Source organism: Ornithorhynchus anatinus, chromosome 2, assembly GCF_004115215.2.
Source record: "Ornithorhynchus anatinus isolate Pmale09 chromosome 2, mOrnAna1.pri.v4, whole genome shotgun sequence".
Lineage (NCBI taxonomy): Eukaryota > Metazoa > Chordata > Mammalia > Monotremata > Ornithorhynchidae > Ornithorhynchus > Ornithorhynchus anatinus.
This window is the reverse complement of record NC_041729.1, coordinates 22,481,685-22,503,598: the sequence shown is the minus strand read 5'-3', so window position 1 is coordinate 22,503,598 and position 21,914 is coordinate 22,481,685. Positions and strand designations below refer to the sequence as shown.

Here is a 21,914-nt window from a genome sequence, read left to right as displayed (position 1 = left end):
TAAACATTAAGAATTCCAAAATTTGCTTCAAATGTGGTAATTAAACAGGGGTAAGGGTTGCCTTATTTGGATAATAATAATTATGGTCCTTGTTAAGCACTTATTTTGGGCCAGGCACTGTACTAAGCGCTGGGGTGGATATAACACAATCAGGTTGGACACAGTCTCTGCCTGACATGGGGGGCTCACAGTCAAAGAATTCATCCATTCAGTCGTATTTATTGAGTGCTTACGGTGTGCAAAGCCCTGAACTAAGCGCTTGGGAGAGTATAAAATAACAGTAAATGGGCACATTCCCTGCCCACAATGAGCTTACATTCTAGGGGTAAGAGGGAATAAAATTGAATCCCCATTTTGCAGATTGGGAAACAAAGGCATAATTTTCTGTCAAATATGATATTTGAAAGGAATGATTTGGGGAGGAATATGATTATCTTATGGCTTCAGCCAATAAATTCCATTAAAAGAATCAAGGAATTTTGAGCACAGCTATTTTTTATGCCTGTTTCTCCCTCCGTTCTGTTATACGGGAATTGTAATGGTGTATTTCTAGTGGGCATTGTTTTATGAAGCAGACTTCATTGTGTTTTAAATATATATATATATAATATATGTGTATATATACAAGGAGAGATGTCTAAAGATATCTACAGATATAGATATATGGGACATAGATGTGTAAAGTGTTCTGTGACCAGTGTCTGAAGTAGGATGAAATCATTTTTGATGCAAGTAATATATCCGATCATTTTTTTCAAGGTGCAAATCTTCCATAGGAGCTTTTTCTAAAAGATATGTGCAGGGCTCCCCCCTGCCGTGAAAAGCTCTCATTCTTCTTCCTCTATTGCCTAACTGAACCGTATGGCCTTTTTCAAGAGCCGGTTCATGAGAAGTAAATGGGCACTGACATAGAGCATCTTCTGTGCCCCTAGAAGAGAGAGGCCACGAATGATTAAAGGACTTTCATGCTGCCTTGACCCACTCCTCCCCCACAGAAGGACCCTGAACAAAGAAAAAAAAGGCGAGTGAAGCTCCAAAGGAAATCTGGCCAAAAACGGTGATCGCATCAATCAGAAAATAGGAGTTACAGTCATATATGTCTCTGGCAGTCTGCTCCACAGTGCTTCTGGCTGGCGATTTTCAACGGCATCTGTTTCGGATGTAAAGCGAAGAGACCGTGACATGGCTGTATAAATGGCCATGTGGTGGCCTGCGGACTTTATCTAGACCCTTGACGATCAGGTCTGGTTAGAATCAGTCTAGAGAAATGCTTGTCATCATCCCATATCCTCATTTGTCAGTCGTCCCTTAACTACTCCAGTATTCGCCTAGACACAGCTTGTTTGCCAATATCTATCCAAGGTGAGCTCTGGTTGATGCCGTGCCCTGCTCGTAGTGAATGGACACAGGTGCCCGGTGTGAAGGATGTCATTTTTGGTAGAATGGAAGGAGCTCGATATTGGCTTTGAACCATACCGACACCCACTCGTGGCATCTACCCGCCAGTCAGTTGGCTGCGGAAAGGGCATTCATTCATTCGGTAGTATTTATTGAGCACTTACTATGTGCAGAGCACTGTACTAAGCGCTTGGAATGTACAAATCGGCAACAGATGGAGACAGTCCCTGCCCTTTGACGGGCTCACGGTCTGATCGGGGGAGACGGACAGACGAGAACAATGGCAATAAATAGAATCGAGGGGATGAACGTCTCATTAAAACAATAGCAAATAAATAGAATCAAGGTGATGTACATCTCATTAACAAAATAAATAGGGCACGAGCCCGGAGGTCAGAAGGACCTGGGTTCTAATCCTGCCACTTGCCCGCTGGTGACCTTGGGTAAGTCACTTAACTTCTCACAGCCTCGGTTTCCTCATCCGTTAAAATTGGGGATTCGATACCCGTGCTTTCCTCGACTTAGACTGTGGGATGGGGACTGTGCCCTACTTGATTGTCCTGTATCTAACTCAGCGTTTAGTACAGTGCTTGGCATGTAGTAAGTGCTTAGCAAATAGCACAATTAATGGTAATCAATAATAATGCCCAAGACCCTTCCAGAGGACGCCGTCACATATGCTGAGTTATTTGGTGGGCAGAAGGGCTTTGACCCAGGGGCCCAAAAGCCACCACTGAAGCTGCCAAACTCTGGAAAGGCCTAGCTACCATTTTGCAGGTCCTTCAATACAAAACTAGACTGGGGGCCCCACATGGAATAGGGACTGTGACTCTCTGCACCCAGTGCTCTGCACGCAGTAAGCGCTCGATAAATTCGATTGAACGAATGAATGACTGGCATGACTTATTATGTCATATCTATCCCAGTGCTTGGCATATAGTTGCAGCGTGGCTCTGGAAAGAGCACGGGCCTGGGAGTCAGAGGTCCTGAGTTTGAATCCTGGCTCTGCCACTTGTCAGCTGTGTGACTGTGGGCAAGTCACTTCACTTCTCTATGCCTCAGTTCCCTCATCTGTAAAATGGGGATTAACTGTGAGCCTCACGTGGGACAACCTGATGACCCTGTATCTACCCCAGCACTTAGAACTGTGCTCGGCACATAGCGCTTAACAAATACCAACATTATATTATTATTATATCATTAAGTAGAGCTGGGAAGAGAATGTATCTGAGACCCGTTTGGACTGGCGTTGAGGGCCAAATCTGACCCCGGCAGAGCTCCTAGTGATGTAGGAATATCTTATTTTAAAGAGGATAGAAAAATCAAGTGTTTACATGTATGCCTCCTGTCCATAGTTTTTGTGCATTTGCTTTTGTTATGGTATTGGTTAAGCATTTACTATATGCAGGCATTGTTCTAAGTGCTGGGGTAGATACAAGTTAATCAGGTTAGACACGGTCCCTGTCCCACACGGGGCTCACAGTCTTAGTCTGCATTTTGCAGATGATGTAACTGAGGCACAGAGAAGTTAAGTGACTTGCCCAAGACCTCACAGCAGACAGATGGTGGAGCTGGGATTTGAATCCAGCTGCTTCTGACTCCCAGGCCTGTGATCTATCCACTAGGCCACATTGCTTTCTAACAGTGTTTTGCATATAGTAAGTGCTAAACAAATGCCGTCATTATTATCATTATTTTTCCTCCAGAGCCCTTAGTTTTACAGGGGGGTTTTCACTGATTGACTAGTGGCTTGAGTTTAAGAAGACACTGCGGAACCTGAGCTACTTGGCATTTTGGGCATGACCAAACCAAAAATCACATTCTTTATGATTAAGAGTTTTCTGAAAACCCAAATCCTGTTAGGAATCTAGGGTAATTTTATTTTTGAGTGCAGTTTGAATCACCAGACCAGAATACTATAGGTTTTCTTTTAAGAGCATCCTATTTGTAAAGTCCTTTCTTCCTGCGTATTTTCCGGATTTTTGCTTCGTCGCACAACCTATCCCCAACATAATAGCCAGGTCCTAGAATGGTTCAAGTAGGAGTCTAGTATAAATGAAGCCTTTATACTGGGAGGTGAAGGTGGAGAGGGACCAGTGACCAACTAAATATCTCCAACTCCAGTTTTTGTGAGGCCACTTCTTATAGGTACGAGGAGTAATGATGATCATATTATCCTGGTACTGACACCCTATCTTTCTTCCTGAGAATCTCAGAATGCTTTACCAAGTACTTTAATGTCTATAACATCCCTTATGAAACATGCATTATTAACAGAGTTTGAATTTTAAATTTTGCCCAATTTCCTCACCCAGATTTTTTTTTTTAACTTCATTAATCTCTGTGCCAAAGGGGACTTATGCCAGTATGCAAATCCATCTTGATTTCGCCATGCTCAATTTAAGTCTATTTACCACATGTGTGTGATGAATTACTGTTGTTAATAGAAACAGCAGGCATTTTGAAATGTATGTGGAAGGTTTAGTTATTTTTATATGCACCATAAATATCATTTTTTTTCCTGACTGATCTCCCTTCAGTCCACTTTGTAAAAGAGCCTGGATGGTTTTTGTTTTGTTCTTGTTGTTAATTAACAGTTTTTACTTTGCTCTCGAGTGCACAAAAATCAAGATCTGGGCATCGCTGAATTTTGGACTGACTCGAGGCAGATACATAAATTACATTTGTAATTACCTTAGCATTGGTATGGTTTGCCAGGAGATAGCTATATTGAGCATTTGCTTAGGCATTTGTCATTTGCAAATGCCAAAGGGATTAATGTGACCTGGAAATAACTGCCTTGCTCATTTGGCATCTGTATTATCAAAAGAAAAGCTAAATCAAAACCAAAATTTTCAAAGGTTTAACCTGATTTCACCATAGATATTTTTAATATAAAGAAACATGGTAATTTACCTCAGATTATATAAGAGCAACCCTGAAGCCGATTAACTAACTCCTTTTTACCTATGGGGACTCTGAAAGTGGTTAACCAGCCCAGTCAAAAAATGAATCATCGATCAAGTGGGGTTAAAACACGAGTCTCCTGAACCCCAATCTCGTCCACTTTCTACTTGAGCGTGCTGCTTTTGGCCTGGACATTTTTATTTTCAATAAATCGAGTCACTTCAGTGAATTCAGTTGGTTCTAGTTTTCTAGCTGGCGGTGAGGAGGTAGTTTCTTTTCTGTACTATTTTATTTATTGAAAGTGGAGCTGGGTAATGAACAAATTCCCACAGCACTAGGGAAGGCGAAACAAAACCATTTCCGCTGGCGAGCAAGCTCTCGGGCTGTGAAACCAGGGTCAGGCCCGTGGCTTTAGGCATTGTGAGTCTCAGCACGTACGCTCACACCAGCAAAGGCAGAACCTGCGTTTTGCGGAGTTTACACAGAGAGGGCTGAGTTGGACAGGAAATGAAGATTTGTTTTCTCCTTGAAATGGATTTGACCCTTGAGGCCAGTAGTTGTTTCTCTCCATCTGCAGTCCCAGCCATCATTGGTTGAATACAGAGCTGGGTCACGTGACTCCAAATTTCTTCCACGGTAGCGTGTGATTTTCATCCAGATTGGCGTACCAGAAAATCGTAACTAAATAGGGTTTTCTCATTAACCAGTACGGTGAAGCAATATGGTTATACTTCTGTATTTTCACTAGAGACATTTCATTCAGTTCCAGGGGGTTTTTTAATTCCGCGAAGACCTAACATTTAAACCCCCTTTCTGCTTTAAGTTGAACCTTAATATTAGGAAGGACTTTTCGATGCTATTACCATATGGAGCAGAGGAATTAGGGTTAGGACCTTATTTACTTTTACATCCTAATCGCCAAACAGCCTCCATAAAGCAAAAATTCTTTTAGCTTTTTGAGAGGGGAAAGTGCCTCATTATAGGCTGTGGATAATGGAGCGGGGGGGGGGGGGGGGAAGCCAAGCATTGCTCCGGGGCTCTTTGAATCAGTCCTTTTTGCCTGTACCCAAAATTCCTTATGGAATAAATGCATGCGAGAGAAGCTGTTAGATCCCATTTAGGCCCAGAGTGGGATGGTATCTGTAATAGTGGGAAAAGAGTAGAGTCTGATAGGCACTTAAGGGTGTGACTCCAAAAAATTGTTTGCTAGCCAGATGTACCTTACATTCAAATGTGGTTGACCTCTGACAGCAATTAATGTCATGGTAACATCTTTTTGTGTCCTAATTGTATTTCCTTATTGCAGCTTATAAACACTGCTTCCAGTATAGTCTGGCATGTTGTTTCAAGTTGTATCTAATAACTAAAAGTTGAACTGTAAAATAGTTTGTGGGTTGTGGCCGGTGTTTTGGTAGCGTGACCTGCTTTTTGAAAATTAACCTGTGTAAAGCTGTGTGTGATCCTGAGCAAGTCACTTTACTTCTCTGCCAGTCACCTCATCTGTAAAATGGGGATTAAAACTGTGAACCTGATGTGGGACAGGAACTGTGTCCAACCTGAATAGCTCGTACCTATTCCAGAGCTCAGAGGTCCCTGGAATGTATTAACCGCTTAACAAATACCATTTAAAAATTAAAAAAAAACAAAACTGCACTACATCAGCTGTCCCTGTAGAAAGCCGTCCTTTCCTTTAAACCTTTCCTCCCTGTCCTTGCCAGCTGCCTGAACTGAGAGACTAAGATACACAGCCCTCATTCGGATCTTTTCTGAAGCAGCGTGGTGTCATAGATAGAGCACGGGCCTGGGAGTCAGAAGGTCATGGGTTCTCATCCTGGCTCCACCACTTGTCTGCACTGTGGCCTTCACTTCGCTGTGCCTCAGTTACCTCATCTGTAAAATGGGGATTAAGACTGGGAACCCCATGTGGGACAGGGACTGTGTCCAACCCAATTTCCTTGTATCCACCCCAGCGCTTATCCACACAGTAAGCACTTAACAAATGCCACTATTATTATTATTATTATTATTGTCCACTACGAGGAAACGAGCGGCTATCAGAAGATGAATGCCTTTCTTCTCTCTGTCTTCTGTATCATCTTCCTTCCTGGCTTCCATCCTTCCCTCTCTCCTTTTCCTCTTCCTCTCGTTCCTTTCCTTGTCCTCGACCCCATCCTCTCCTCCTCACTAATTTTAGTTATCCACCCTCATGCTGCCCAGCGGCTTCCAAGTGATAGATGTCTATATGGGTGCTGCGAGTAGCCCAGGCGACATGGGCCACCTCGGCTGCATTTTGGCACTTACCAGTGGCATTACCGAAGTATCAGGGTTAATCGCGTTTAGACCTTTGTGAAAAGCAGCATATAAATAAATCATTGGATCATAAAGAAGGCAAACAAGTTGAACGCTTCCTGAGTTTCTTTCAGTTAGTTGCAATTGGGAATGATCTAATAAGTGAATTCAATTGAGAATTTAAGTCTCATTTTTAAAAGCACCATTTCACTTCAATGGAAAGTTTGCATATTTATTCAAAGTTTTTGAGCGCTTTCTGGGGTGCAAAGCACTGTACTAAGCACTTGAGTACAATACAACAAGAAACAGACACATTTCCTGCCCACAATGAGCTTACGGTCTAGAGGCTGGGAGACAGACATTAATATAAATAAATAGGGCTGTGGGGTTGGGAGGGGGGAAGAACAAAGGGAGCAAGTCAGGGAGACATAGGGAGTGGGAGAAGAGGTGTGGGGGCTTAGGGAAGGCCTCTTGGAGGAGATGACCCTTCAGTAAGTCTTCAGAGGGGTGGGGGGACAGTAATTGTCTGTCAGATTTGAGGAGGGAGGGTGTTCCAGGCCAGAGTCGGGCTGTAGGGGAGGGGTCAGCGGCAAGATAGGTGAGATCAAGGCACAGTGAGGAGGTTAGTGTTAGAGGAGCGAAGCGTGCATAGGCAGTTCAGTTGTGTTGTCAAAAAATAACAGTTGGGATGTGAGACATTTTCTCTCCAATTGAAAATACATTTCATTTAATCACAGGATTACTTTCTATAAAAAAGGAAACTAGCTGTCCGAGGCAACTATTTAAACTTTAGCTTGTTTTGCATAAATCGATCCCTAGGAAAGCACTCTGAAAAAGATTCCATTCTCTAAATTAGACTTCTTTTGACCACAAAAGATCATAAGAGTTTCTAATGCTGAATTGAGGAAGATTGAAATGCTTACCTTTGCAAGATAGGATTTGTTAAAAACCATATAGATTTTGAGGTAGCTAAAGGTTCTTAGCAAAGAAAATGGGCTTCCTTTTATCCTGTTCAGTGGTCGTTCATCCATCCAATATTCATTATATGTACAACACTGCTTGTTAGCCCATGGTAAAAACAAAAACAAACACTGCTCTGGGAATCGGGTGACTTGAGTTCTGACCGATGGGATAATAATAGTTATAATAATAATTATGTTATTTGTTAAGTGCTTACTATGTGCAGAGCACTGTTCTAAGCGCTGGGGTAGATACAGGGTAATCAGGTTGTCCCTCGTGAGGCTCACAGTCTTCATCCCCATTTTACAGATGAGGTCACTGAGGCCCAGAGAAGTGAAGAGACTTGCCCACAGTCACACAGCTGACAAGTGGCAGAGCCGGGATTTGAATCCATGACCTCTGACTCCCAACCCCGGGCTCTTTCCACTGAGCCACACTGCTTCGCTAGTAAATACCATTGATTGACTGGTGGCAGATAACAACCTTTGCATGCCCTTTCCCAAATAGGCTGCTCCCGTTCTGCCTGTTCACCCTCTGGGCCCCAGCGGGAATGTGACCGGCAGGAACAGTTCATTCAATTTTATAGCGCTTACTGCGTGCAGAGCACTGTACTGCACACTTGGGAGAGTACAGTAAAGCGCTGGGGAGCGTGGCTTACTAGAAAGAGCGCGGGCATGGGAGTCAGAGGACGTGGGTTCTAATCCCAGCTCCGCCACTCGTCCGCTGGGTGACCTTGGGCAAGTCACTTAGGTTCTCTGTGCCTGTTAGCTCAACTGTAAAATGGGGATTGACTGTGAGCGCCACGAGAGACAACTTGATTACCTTGTATCTACCCCAGCGCTTAGTACAGTGCTTGGCACATAGTGCTTAACAAATACCAATATTATTATTATTATTATTATTATTATTATTATTATTCGGTGTAGCTGCCGAAACCGCCAGCAGATGAATCACTTCCTCTGGACAGGTTCTTGGTCCTGAGGCCTTTCAGTTATCCCTGACAGGAGTCACCATCGGATATATATATTATCAGCACCGTGACCTAGCGGAGTACAGTGGTATCGTGCTCCTGTCTCCTACACAGAGTCTCATGAGCCTAAATGTAGCTGAAAAGGAAGATATTCCATTCCGTGAGCCTCAAGATTATTTACTAGAGGTAAAGTAGATAATGCTGTCTGACCAAATCATAGTTTTACCTCTCCCCAAGACCCATTTTCTTTGGAAAACAGAGATATACCCTGCAGATCTTATGAGGCGGGAACACAGAATGAGGCTCGAAAGTGTGACCCTCCTCTTCCCCCGTCCCCCACTCCCTGTGTCAGTATTTCCTTGATTTCACAGATGGGAGGGGAGGGCGCATCTAAAAATGAGCGATAGCATGACAGCTACAACTGACTTCCAGCTGGACAATAGTCCACTTGTTTTATAAATTTCCCAAGTGTTTGTCGGGTTGTTCTTAAGATTTACGCCTTGTGTTTCACGCTTTGGTATTTTTCTCCTCCCAGAATATTGACATCACAAACTTCAGCAGCAGTTGGAACGACGGCCTGGCCTTCTGCGCTCTCCTACACACGTATCTTCCAGCCCACATCCCCTACCAAGAACTGAACAGTCAAGACAAGGTACGGCCGGTTTTAAGAATGGGTAGCTGTGTGAGCTCATTATCAGGTAGAGCTAAGGACTCACTTGGGGCCAGGCACTGAACCAGACCCTTAGAGGGAGTTGAGTGAATTGTAGGTGACGGAGGCCCCTTTTTCAAAGAGTGTGTGATCCAAGAGAGATTCACCTATATAAAAATGTCACTTTTCACCATGAAAAGCCACACGCGTGGCCCACATCGTAAATACGCACTGCACTCTAAATTAATACGCCTCACCCAAGATTGTGTTAACCTCCTGGTGGGCCCCGAGGTAAATTGATTTTGTGGAGCCCCCCTCCCACTTGACATGCGACGTCATTAAGTCGTGCTGTAAATGGCAACGGTGGAGCCAGCTGTCTCCCAGGCTTTGCTCTGATCCTGACCCCACCCTGGAGTCAGTCTGAGCTCGTCCCCAGATGCCCACGAGAACTTTGGAGAGCTTAGGCTCTCTGGCAGGGGCTGGCTTCTGTGGAGGGCGGAGGTGGACACAAGTACATGTACGTGTGCGTGTGCAGGGCTTTTCCCAGGAGACTCCAGGGGCTCCCCAAGGAGCCTCCCCTGCCATTAGCATCCGTGAATCCCCTGGCTATTAGCTTTCTTTAATCCCTCAGATATTGACATCAACAAATTAATGTTAATGACTGTGACTATTAGCACTCCCTGTGGTGAGAATCGAAGCCTTCTTTGCCCTTCTTGGGCCCCAACTGGGCTGGGGCCAAAGGTTTTTGGGGGAAGGAGAGCGGAAGGCCAGGTGAGGAGGTGATCTTCCTCCCGCGCTTCTCTCCCTGTAGATATAAGGAGCTTTTTCCCCTTCATGACTTCCTGAAGTTGAGCTCGGGCTGTTGCTAATGCATGCCTCCTCCCCGCTGCCAGGAGGCCAGAGCTGCAGGGAAGAGAAGGGTGTTCCACCCGGGAGAGGGTGCAGTTAGAGGGGAGAACGTGCTCCATTTGGCCACGCTTCAGGGCAGCTTTTGGTGGGGGGCAAGATGGTGGATAAGAAAAGTGCTTGGCACATAGTAAGCGCTTAACAAATAGCATTAAAAAAAATCAGTCGGATCCAGTAATCCTGGCCCAAAAATCCAGGCCAGGGAAGGCAAAGGCTGCAGGGTGGGGCAAATCTGGAATGCAATTCTGCAGCAGCTGGCATGGCTGAGAATCCACACTATGGAGTTTAAGCTTGTTGTGGGCAGGGAATGTATCCGTTTATTGTTATATTTACAGCTAGCCCCTGCTCAAGCTAGGAATAGAATAGGTATGCCTCTGCTTGACTCTCCCTCCTGTATCCGAGGCCGGTAGAGTACTGGAAACCCTCCAGGTGCGATCTTGAGAGGGACTAGGATTTTTAGGTTTTTGCAATACTAAGTTTTATCAACAAAACAATTAAGCTTTCACATTTGAGCAACCTGCTGTAATTGTAAAGTGTGTTTTCTTCCTCTGATGTAAATATGCATGAGGTAACTTCTTCTTTTATTTACAGAGAAGAAATTTCACTCTGGCCTTCCAAGCAGCAGAAAGTGTTGGCATCAAATCCACCCTGGTAAGGACTAAAATCTGCATAAAGTAGGGAGTTTTGCTTCCAAAATATGTCTAGACTTTTCCAATCGCAGAAATTCCATCCTCTCCATTTTCAACTCTGAATAACTTCCCGCCATCTTGCTCTCCCCCTCTCTTCTGAATCTGTCCTTCACCTCTGCAGTGACCTCCAGTCTTTCAGCTCTCTCTCTCCTAAACTCTTTTGCCTCTCCTCGGTCCCCAGCGGCCTTCCCCTTTCTAGTCCTCGCTGTCGGCAGCTCTGCTTCACCCTTCCCCTCTCTTGCCACCTTTACCCCCTCGTCGCTTTTGCCCTGCTCTTTCCTCTCCTCACCCTTTTACTGGATTTCCCACCAGGTATGAGCCCATACTCTTCGCATTTTACACTCAATGTCTCCGGAACCTCAAGCCCAGCTTGCTGTGGGAAGGGAATTGTGTCTGTTTATTATCATACCGTCCTCTTCCAAGCGCTTAATACAGCACTCTGCCACAGTAAGCGCTCAATAAATATGATTGAGTGAATGAATGAATCCCCCTACTGTCAGGCACCACCTTATGTGATTGGCTGGCTGTCTCCAGTCCTGATCTCTCATTCACCCTGCACACCTATAGATCCTCTGGCTTGTGGTGCATTCAGTCAACCAGTAGTGTTTATTGCGCACTCTATGTCTGCGGGGGACACTACTAAGTACTTGGGAAATAAGTGTAATTTGGATGATCTACACTACGACTTTAACATGTTTGAAACTGAACTCCACATTTCGCTTCCTAAATCCTCTCTTCTTAACTTGATCACTGCCCGTCAAACGGCAGGGACCGTCTCTATCTGTTGCCGACTTGTTCATTCCAAGCGCTTAGTACAGTGCTCTGCACATAGTAAGCGCTCAATAAATACTATTGAATGAATATTGACCACATCACCAATCTTCCCATTTCATAAGCTCACAATATTGGTGCTGTCTTTGACTCCTCTTTGTCTTATCTGCCACTTGGGTGTTTTTTCTCAAAAATGCCTCAAATATTTTTCACAGATCCACCCATTCCGTTCATCTCCTCATTCCACTCACTTAGTTTAATCCCTCATCCCCTCCTGGATAGAGTACTCAAACAGCCTCCATCCCGTTTTTCCCGCCTCCAGCCTTCCCTTTCTTCCGTCCATCCCTATCTGCCAATGCACCAGTGTCCCTTGGCCACCTTATATAATTAGTTTATTCACTCGTGTGTTCTTTTTATATGTTCTCCCATTCTTTTAAGTAGTGTGTATTCATTAACATATGAGTGCCTGTTTTCTGCATTAATTTGCAAGATCCTCAAAGATAGGAATGACGTCTAATGCTTCAGTACAGTTCCCAAGGCCCCGGTGAACAGATCAAGCCATAATCCCTAAGGGTCACCCAATCCCGGTAGCTGCTCTTGCCATATGCTAACTGGATTTCCAGACTCCCTCTTCCCTACAAATGAGATAGAAAGAAACAGCAAATAGAGATGTGATTTGGTGGGGAAGCTCTGCATTCTCACTCATTTTCCCCTCAGTGGATTTATCTGGGGAACACTTTTGTAGACTGCAGTGTTTTGTTGGGTTTTTTTGGTTTTTTCCTATCTGCAAAGGAAGGAAGCAGGAAGAGTGTAACATTGCATTATTTTCCTAAGCCAGTACTCCCATTTTCAAATTCTGCTGGGGGAAGAAGTGAAAGCACTACTAAAACTTCGCAGAATGGCTTTATATAATTTTCATATATCGGGAATAATTTTGGTTTGACCACGGTTTCATGAAGCATTTTGTATGTTTTCTTCAGCTCTGCAAGGAATTGCTAGTATGAAAAGGTAAAATTAATTTAAAAAAGTAAATTTCAGTGGATTGATATATTGTGGTCCTTTGGAATTGGGCAAAATCAAGCCCAGGTGTGAAACTTTAAAAATTGAACTAGAAGTTTTAGCAATTGGAAGGGGGAGGTGGGGAATCAGTGGAATTTCTTTACAAAAGCTAATAATAACTTTCCAGCACCCAAGACTGGAGCTGGTTATTAAAAATAGCACATTCATGAACTCTTGTTGCAGTCTCTGCCCAACCATTGTATGTGTTCACAATAGAAATGTTGTTTGGGAATCTTAGTTCTCATCTCCCCACTCCTGAAGAACTTCCAGTGGTTTCCCATCAACCCCCTTATCAGACAAACTCCTTACCTTCAACCTTAAAGCACTCAATCATCTCTTCCCCTCTTACCTCCCTGATTTCCTACTACAACCCAGTCTACCCCCTTTGCTCCTCTAATGCTAGGATATTCACTATACCTCGATCTCGTCTATTTCACCGCCCACCCCCTGCTCACAGAGTAGGGGAGAGCCCATGGGTCTGGGAGTCAGAAGGTCATGGATTCTAATCCCAGCTCTACTACTTGTCTGCTTTGTGACCCTGGGCAAGTCATTTAACTTTCCTGGGCCTCAGTTACTTCATCTGTAAAATGGGGATTAAACTGTGAGCCCCATGTGGGACATGGACACCGTCCAACCTGATTTGTCGTATCCACCCCAGTGCTTAGTACAGGGCCTGGCACACAGTAAGCCCTTAACCAATGCCGCAGCTAATCATCATCCTCCTTCTGGCCTGGAACTCCCTTCTCCTTCACATGACGGACTGCAACTCTCCCCACCTTCAAAGCTTTGTTAAAATCACATCTCCTAAGCGGCCTTCCGTAATTAAGCCGTCTTCCCCTACTCCCTCTCCTTTCCACGTCACCTAGGCATTTGAATCTGTACCTTGAAGCACTTGATAGTCATCCCACGACACTTATGTACATATCTGCAATTTATTTCCCTATCGGTCTCACCCTCTAATCCGTAAACTGCTTGCTAACAGGGAACGTGTCTGTCAACTCCGGTGTGTTGTACTTTCCCAAGTGTTCGGTACAGGTTTGTGCACACAGGGAGTGATCGGCTGAGAAGTAGGTCTCATTTTGAAAGCTTTGTTGGGAGAGAAAGGATGGGAAGCTTACAGGATCAGATCCCCCCCCCAAATCTGGATGAATGTATCTCAGAACTAAACTGTACATTTAAGTACAAAAAAGGATTTCTTAATAATTCGAATGGAAACTCCTCAAAAACATAACCAAAAAAGGGTAGGATAGTAAATGATTTGTAATAAACAGTTTTGCTCCAAAGGTTTAGTGGGCCTCTATGCCTGTTAAACTTCCTTATAGGGAGTAGCCCAAAATTACGCAGGGCTCTGTTAGGCGTGCACCATCAAATTTGTTGACCTTTTCATCAGAATTTCGAGCAGTTTCTAGATGACTACCATAATGACTCATTCAATAGTATTAAGGGTTGCTGAGCGCAAGGCACCGAACGAAGACATGGACAGAACGAATGGATGAGAATTAGACTTGGTGAGCCCCAAAGAGGCCCAACAATCTGAGGATAAGGTGGGGAGAGGGAGTTGGTAACAGACACTTCAGGAAAGCTGAAACAAATCCTAAAACAGTGTAAAGGACAGGAATAAATGCCATGAGAACGATAGGATGTACCATAACTCGAGGAACAGAGTCCTTGGGTCTCCATAACTCAGACCAACGGCTTCAGCCTCCCTTAACGTTTTAAAAACGGAGATGAGCTCTTGCGACGACCGTTTCCTCACCCGGGCCAGCTGGAGAAGAAGCTGATAGGAGGAGTTCCGATGGCATGCGGGCTGAGCAGCACACGAATGAAAAATATCTAATGGTCATTCGGCGCTTAAGTACATCTGACATGGAGGTCTTTGGCTCCACGACGTGAAAATGGACTTTTTGGGTCGATAATAATATCACCGGAGATTCAGGCTCTAGGCTGTAAACTCGTGGGCAGGGAACATATCTTTTTATTGTTATATTGTACTCTCTCCCAAGCGCTTGGTACAGTGCTCTGCACACAGTAAGCGCTCAATAAATACTATTGAATGAATGAATTCAGACCTAGATTTTCACAACAGGTAACCCTTGCGTGACGTGATGAGCAACGCCTCGTTCCGGGTACGGTGGCCAACTTACATTTTGATCAAGCTTCTCTCCTCTCGTTTCAGGACATCAATGAAATGGTGCGAACAGAACGCCCAGACTGGCAGAATGTCATGCTGTATGTTACAGCAATATACAAGTACTTCGAAACCTGAATCTCGCGTTCAGTGGAAGGCTTGAGGCCTGGCAGGCAACCTCTTTCTTGCAACATTAATCCCAGCCCGATCGAACGGGCCCACACTCCAGACCTTCACCCTTCCTCGATACCAGTTGTGAACACTCCTGAAGTACTTTCGCCCGTAAAGCTTGGGACACCCAGGTTAGAAGCCGCCGTTTGTTTCTCCCGTCCCTGGAATAGACCAAGTATCTGACCTAAGGAGTCGTCGTGGTTACATCTGGGTTACGTGGTAGCTGGGGGATGTCAGGACTCGAGGCTCGTCAAGCTTTCCTACGGAAGTTTTCACGCGAACAAGACTGTTTGGGACTACTTCAGTGCTGTAGTTTATAAAAGACTAATTTGTCATTAAACATATGCAAAGTCGGAAAACTTTGTTAGAAGACTGCAAAGGTTTAGTGAAGGTTTCGTCAACCCTACTCAGATATTTCACAAAATAAGTACAATTCTAAATAGTCATTGCAGAAGAATGTTACTGCCTTAAAAGGGTTTTCCCCTTTTCCTCTGGGCACCGTGATCTAGGAAAATGGGTTTTTATTCTGTTAAGCTAGCTAGAGCTGAGTGCAAAGACACCTCGACAAAATTCGCGTACCGGAACTCGCCAATGTAAAGTATTCGGATAAACCAGTGGGATGGTCTGACTTCAGGCTAAGTTTTACCTATTAGAAGGACTTCGGCATAGCACACAGAGTTCTTGGCTTTCAGGATATACTGTTATTAAGTGAGTTTATATTTATATGCTTCCATTGTAAGTAAATATTTAAAATGAAGAACTTTTTCCACTCTGCTCATCCTTTTCCTCCCCTTTCTTTGCCTGCCAGATCCCACCTTTAGAGCATTACAGGTTTTCTTGTGTCCACCTCTGGGTGTTTGCGGATGGGAATCAGATTGGTTACAGAGAGCTTCTGGATGCAGAGTTTTCTGAAACTAGCAATAACAGGAAAATGAGAGTTGTTTTTGACCACCAAAGTTCAAATTTCTTCTCAACCTAAAACTTTAAAAGATCTAGACCTTAAGCTCGCTGTGGGCAGGGAATGTCGACCGACTCTGTTGTATTGCACTCTCCCGGGTGCTTAGTACAGTGCTCTGCGCCCAGTAAGCACTCAAATACCAGAAAAAAGGTCTGATGCCAAGCAGAGTAGGAGCTGAGAAAAAAGCAAGAGCTAGGGGAAGAGAGAGGGGGAAATAATGCTTTTCCAGATGCCACCGTGGTAGCGCTTAATATCACCCCCGAATTCACATGGGGTAAGCCCTCTGGGCAACAAGAAAGTGCCTTAACTCTTCTGGAAAACTTGGACTGGCGCTCTGGGGCGTTGGGCAGAGAAGAGGCTGATTACATTAAGTCTCTGTTCCCTCCTGGGTAACATCAGGTTGGCTTCTTTTATGTCTTCCAGAATGCAAAAAAAAACAAAACCAAAAACCCCCCAGACTCGGTGTAGCAATGACATTGCTTTTTACCATCGTGCTTTTGTGCTTTTACAAGATGTTTAGGAACAGTCCAGCCACATCAAAAAGGCTTTATCCTGAAATGAAGTCTTGAAGAGGCACACTGTTAAATTATTGTCAGCTGGGGGACACCGTGAGCCTGCAACTCCTAAAGGAAGCCGGACGGACGAATGAAGGAACGAGTAAGCGAGCGAGCGTCAGATATATTTAACTCCACAAATGCAATAGTGCTCGGCAGCTACCAGGTGTCATCAGTAGCCGAAATGACCCCCGAAAAAAGCTGGCAATGTGGGAAGGAAATATTGCAGCCTACTCTGGGCTAATTTACTGAAGTTTTGAATTCAGACATAACCATTTCGCAACTCAAATTCAAACACATCCTTACGTTCCAGGAAAGAGAGTGGCTGTGAGTGTGTGCATTGTAGAAGTAGTAGATGTCTGATCAATAGCTATTTAATTCGTGTGGGCAACACTTTAAGTCTCTGAAGTTTTTTATTCTGGTGACTTACACTGTTTCCTCTCAGATTGAGAGGATTTTATGAAGCAGCTCTGCTAATCGCTGAATATACTGGAGTCAACCAGTTTGAAGACCCTGATCATTTTCAGGCTGTAGAAGAGAGCTGTTTTGAAAGAAACTCTGCTAATGAAGAAAGGCTTTGGATGGATTGATATGTCATTTTCCCCAAATTGTTGTGTTTCTGTTTTTCGTCAGTTCGTTGTCATGAAGTCAGAGTTGTGCGGAGTGAGTGATTCTAACTGATCATGTACGTTAGACTGTCACAAACTAACAGTAGTCAGCATCGCCTCGTTTCCCATGTTAGCACATGTAGGCCTTTAAGGAGGTTCCGTCCTTCTGGGCCCAGTCTGTCTTATCTGCAGTTGTGCTTGTTTAATTTATGACATTATATATGTGTGTGGCGGGGGGAGGAGTAGCGGGGGGATGAGGGGAGAGGAGAATCCCTTTGTCTGTTCATAAGGTAGAATCCTCCAGTCTTAAAATGACCGGTTCTTTATCTTCTTGACAGTAAACCTAATCCCAGGTTTTGCTATTTTTTTTTAAGCCCATTGGAGTTTATGCACTTAGGGTTCTGGAGCGAGCTATGTCGTACTGATTGGATTTTTTCATTGGATCACTTAATTGATCCACATCACTCTTGGTTAGATAACCTGACAGGAAAGGAAGAAGCATATGAAAAGATGTAGCAGGTCTTTCCTACCCCCACTGCTCTGAAGATAGCTGCTTAACAGCATTCCCAGAGGTTTATTCTCTCCAGGTAGAACTTCTGTTCTCATTCCCTCTACAGTTTCTCTCATCCAGAATCCAGTGTGCAAACTGACACTACCTAAATGTGATCTCCCAAACAGGCTTCTTCTAGAAATTCCTCCTCTACCTTTTAGGATAGAATGTTTATGCCATTCTTAAGGTGCAGGAGTTGGGGGGGGGGGGGGAGAAGAGTAATAGGAAACATAGATTGAAAAATAGACTTTACAGCAACGTTGTGTGGCTGAAATCAAAGCAATTTTTTGCTTCTCATTGTATGAAAATAGAAAAATCTTAATGTGTACCCTTTCTCCTCTCCCCGTCCAAGAGAGTAATTTTGCATCTTGGCATTCTGGCACAAGCTTTGCTGCAAAAAAGCCAGTTATGTGATATTATTGTAGATCACAGGCTTCTGCTGTTTGATTGTACTTTTTTTATCTTGTATTAAATGTTTTGGAAAGTATTAAAATCGTTAAACATGTTGAGTGAGTCGTTCCCTGGTTAATATATTTCTTTTGAATATCTCAGTTACAGAGTGTCATTTTCACTTTCATGTAGAATGTGTGTGTGTCTGTCATAAACATCCATGGTTATTTCATCAGCAGAAGAGACTTGCATTTCATCTTGCAACAGACTTGGCTCAGTTACTAGCTTGAAAACATTAAGCACAGTGCATGCTGCTAGCACAGGAATGTCTCATAAACCACCTGCCGTATGTTTGATCAGATATTCTTAATCGTTCTGAAAAATAATCCACCAATTTATTAGTATTATGGCATTTGTTAAGCAATTACTATTTCTAAGCACTGGGGTAGATACAAGTTAATCCTAGTCCCCGTCTCACATAGGACACTCAGTCTAAATAGGAGAGAGGGACAGGTATTGAATCCCCATTTAACTGAGGCACAGAGAAGTTACGGGACTTGCTCAAGATCTCACAGCAAGCAAGGATTATAAACCAGGTCCTCTGTCTCTCAGGCCCATGCTTTATCCACCAGACCACACTGCTCTTCACGAACACCAGATGAACATTAATGCCTCTGCATTTTCAAATGATGACTACCGTTAGGAATTCTTCAGAACTTAAGCAGAGTGTACTGGAGAATGCTTTTCAGCTACGCATTTAGATGACGAATGGACTTCTCTTCACCCTCTTCCTGAACTAAGGAAAGAATCCAGGATTCTTGAAGACAGATTGTCCCGGAAGGAAATGTAACAGGAGCTCCCCTCCCAAAGGAAGAATTGGTCTGAGGGTGTCCTTTAGCCCCCACCGAGGCAGTTGCTCTCAGGATCTTTAGCCAGGGTCCTCTCTTTAGCGAGATTTCTCACCGAGGTGTTTAAGGTAGGGATGGCTTGTCCCTTGTTTCAGTCAGTCACTCATATTTGAAAGTTACTGTGTGCAGAGCAATATACTAAGAGCTTGGAAGAGTACAATATAGCAATAAACAGACATATTCCCTGCCCACAACAAACTTACAGTCTGGGGGGAAGGGGAGGGACAGGCATAAATGCAAATAAATAAATGAGAGATATATACATAAGTGTTGTGGGGCTGGGAGGGGGGATGAATAAAGGGAGCAAGTCAGGGTGATGCAGAAGGGAGTGGGAGAAGAAGAAAGGAGGGCTTAGTCGAGGCCTCCCGAAGCAGATTGCCTTCAATAAGGCTTTGAGTTGTGGGAGAGTAATCATGCCTAAATACCATGCCATGGAATTGTCTGGGGAGGAGCCCTATTATTTTTTGCCTTCACATTACTTTTTTTTGTTCTCACAACATCCTTAAGAGGTAGGGATCGGTTATGATGTTATGGGAAGTGAGGAAATTTAGGCCTAATGAGATTGAGTGACTTGCCCAAGGTCACCCAGTAAGACAAGGGCAGAGCTAGGACTGGGATCAATTGTATCGGCTCCCATCTCCATGCTCCGTCCCGTAGACCACACTGCTTCCCTGCTGGGCCTCTTCGGAGAGTTAGAAATTCAAATTCAAAACACTTATTTGTTTAGGCAGATTTGCTTGGGCTTATGGATGTCTTGGAAAAGTAATTCTTACTCTTTCCTAATTATAATTGTGGTATTTTAAGTGCTATATAAGCCAACCCCTAGGCCCTGGGGTAAATATAATTCAATCAAATCAGACCCAATCCCTGACCCACTTGGGACTCAGTCTAAAGGGGAAGGGGAATAGATATTTAATCCCCATTTTACAAATGAGGAAACTGAGGCACAAAGAAGTTAAGTGCCTTGTCCAAAGTCATACAGCACGCAAGTGGCAGAGCTGAGTTTTGGAGCCGGCCTTCTGACTCCCAGCCCTGTGCTTTTTCCGCTAGGCCACAATTCTAAATCAATTCTCTTCTGTTAAAATGTCAGTATTTCTAGCTGGCATTTACAAAGGATTTTCTTTAAATTTTTTGCTCTATTTTGAAACGAAATTTTAAGTTGCCATCTGCTAGGATCCTGATTTGTTAGTAGCAGAGCCTCGTCTAATGAATGTGGTGAAGCGTTTATGCCTTGAGAGCACTGTAATAATCCCTTGGAAGAGTTTAAGAGAGTTAGAAGACGCTATCTCTGCCCTCAAAGACCTTACAGTCCAGCCGGGGAGACAAGCACAAAATAATTTAGATAGGAGGAAACAGGGAATATGAGGATGAGTAAGTGCTTAAATGATGTTCGGTGTTAAGTACAGAAATACAATGGGTTGTTGTGAAGCAGGATGGCTTAGTGGATAGAGTGTGGGCCTGGGAGTCAGAAGGGCCCGAGTTCTAATTCTGGTTCCACCACATTCCTCCTGTGTAACCTTGGGAAAGTCACAACTTCGGTGCTTAGTACAGAGTCTGGCACATAGTAAGCGCTTAACAAATACCATAATTATTATTATTATTCTCTGGACCTCAGTTAACTACCTCATATGTAAAATGGGGATTAAGATAGCCCCATGTGGGACAGGGACTCTGTCCAACTTGATTAATTTGTATCCACCCCAGCCATTTGAACAATGCTTGGCATATAGTAAGCGCTTAAGAAGTGCCATAACTATTATTATTATTGTCAGTGTATCAGTACAGAGGTGGCATAAAAGGCCTAAAGTGGAAGTTGGGAGGCTCAACTTGGGGAGAAGAAAATTGATCAAGGAAGGCCTGGAAGAAATGGAATTTGAAAAGGACTGAAAATGGGGAGAGCTGTGGTCTGGTAGATTTGAAGGGGAAGAAAGTTACAGGGATTTGAAATGTTGATTGTAATCAATTGCTTACAAAATCCCACTGGACGTGAGGAGTTAGAGCAAAGTACTTTTACAGATTTTCTGGCATGTTCCACGTATTCCTCTCCATTTATCTCGCCGATAGACCCAAATATATTGTAGTGGACATATCAAAAACACATGGTTTCTGTGTTCTTTTTTTTTAATGGTTTGCAAAGTGCTCACTTTGTACCCGGCACTGTACTAAGTGCTGGAGCAGATACAAATTAATCAAGTTGGACACAGTCCACGTCCCAAATGGGGCTCACGTTCTTAATCCCCATTTTGCTGATGAGGGAACTGAAGTGATGTGACTTGCCCAAGGTCACAACAGCAGACAGGTGGCAGAGCCCGGATTAAAAGCCAGGTCCTTCTGACTCCCAGGCCTGTGATCTATCCACTTGGTCATGCTGTTTCGCATATTCAGATTCAAATTTTGATTGTTATTCAGATTCAAATTTCGACTGTACCCCTCTATCTCTGCCTGCCAGGATGGGGAAGTGGGAGGAGGAGTGAACGCTTCTTGTGGCAGGCCTCTTTCTACCATCATCACCATCACCAGAAGCAAGATAAAATTATTGACTAGGATTTGCCGGCATATATATCTCTTTTCCATGGGGGGCAAGTTTCAAGTCAGGATCCTCCTGGAAAGCTCATGGAAGAGTCTAGCTCACCGGGCACTACCTGAAGAGCGGTGGGACTTCGGATGCGCGACGGATACTGGTTTATTTTTCACTGGATTGAGTCCGGGACTGGGAGTCAGGAAACCAGGGTTCTGATCCCAGGTCTGCCCCTGACCTTCTGAGGACTTGGGTAACATTACTTTACCTCTGTGAACCTCAGTTTCCTCATCGGTATGATGAGAATGAGAGACTTGCTCTCCATCTTTCAGAGATTATGAGTCCTGAGTGGTAAAGGAACTGGTTCTGATTCTGGTTCTGATCTAATCTGATCTCACCGTTGGCTTTAAAGCACTCTATCACCTTGCCCCCTCCTACCTCACCTTGCTTCTCTCCTGCTACAACCCAGCCCACATACTTTGCTCCTCTAGTGCTAACCTTCTCACTGGGCCTCCATCTCGCCTGTTTCGC

General features: G+C 44.1%; 1 protein-coding gene across 1 annotated transcript in view; it reads left to right on the top strand.

The window, feature by feature from the left end:
* Positions 1-18,076, top strand: part of SPECC1L (sperm antigen with calponin homology and coiled-coil domains 1 like) — a 126,627-nt gene extending 108,551 nt beyond the window's left edge. Inside the window, exons 14-16 of the mRNA XM_029054169.2 lie at positions 9,060-9,176; positions 10,671-10,730; positions 14,775-18,076. Coding sequence (XP_028910002.1) covers positions 9,060-9,176; positions 10,671-10,730; positions 14,775-14,864 — 267 coding nt within the window. The 3' untranslated portion in view covers positions 14,865-18,076. The remainder of the gene's footprint in view (positions 1-9,059; positions 9,177-10,670; positions 10,731-14,774) is intronic.
* The last annotated feature ends 3,838 nt before the right edge of the window (positions 18,077-21,914 follow it).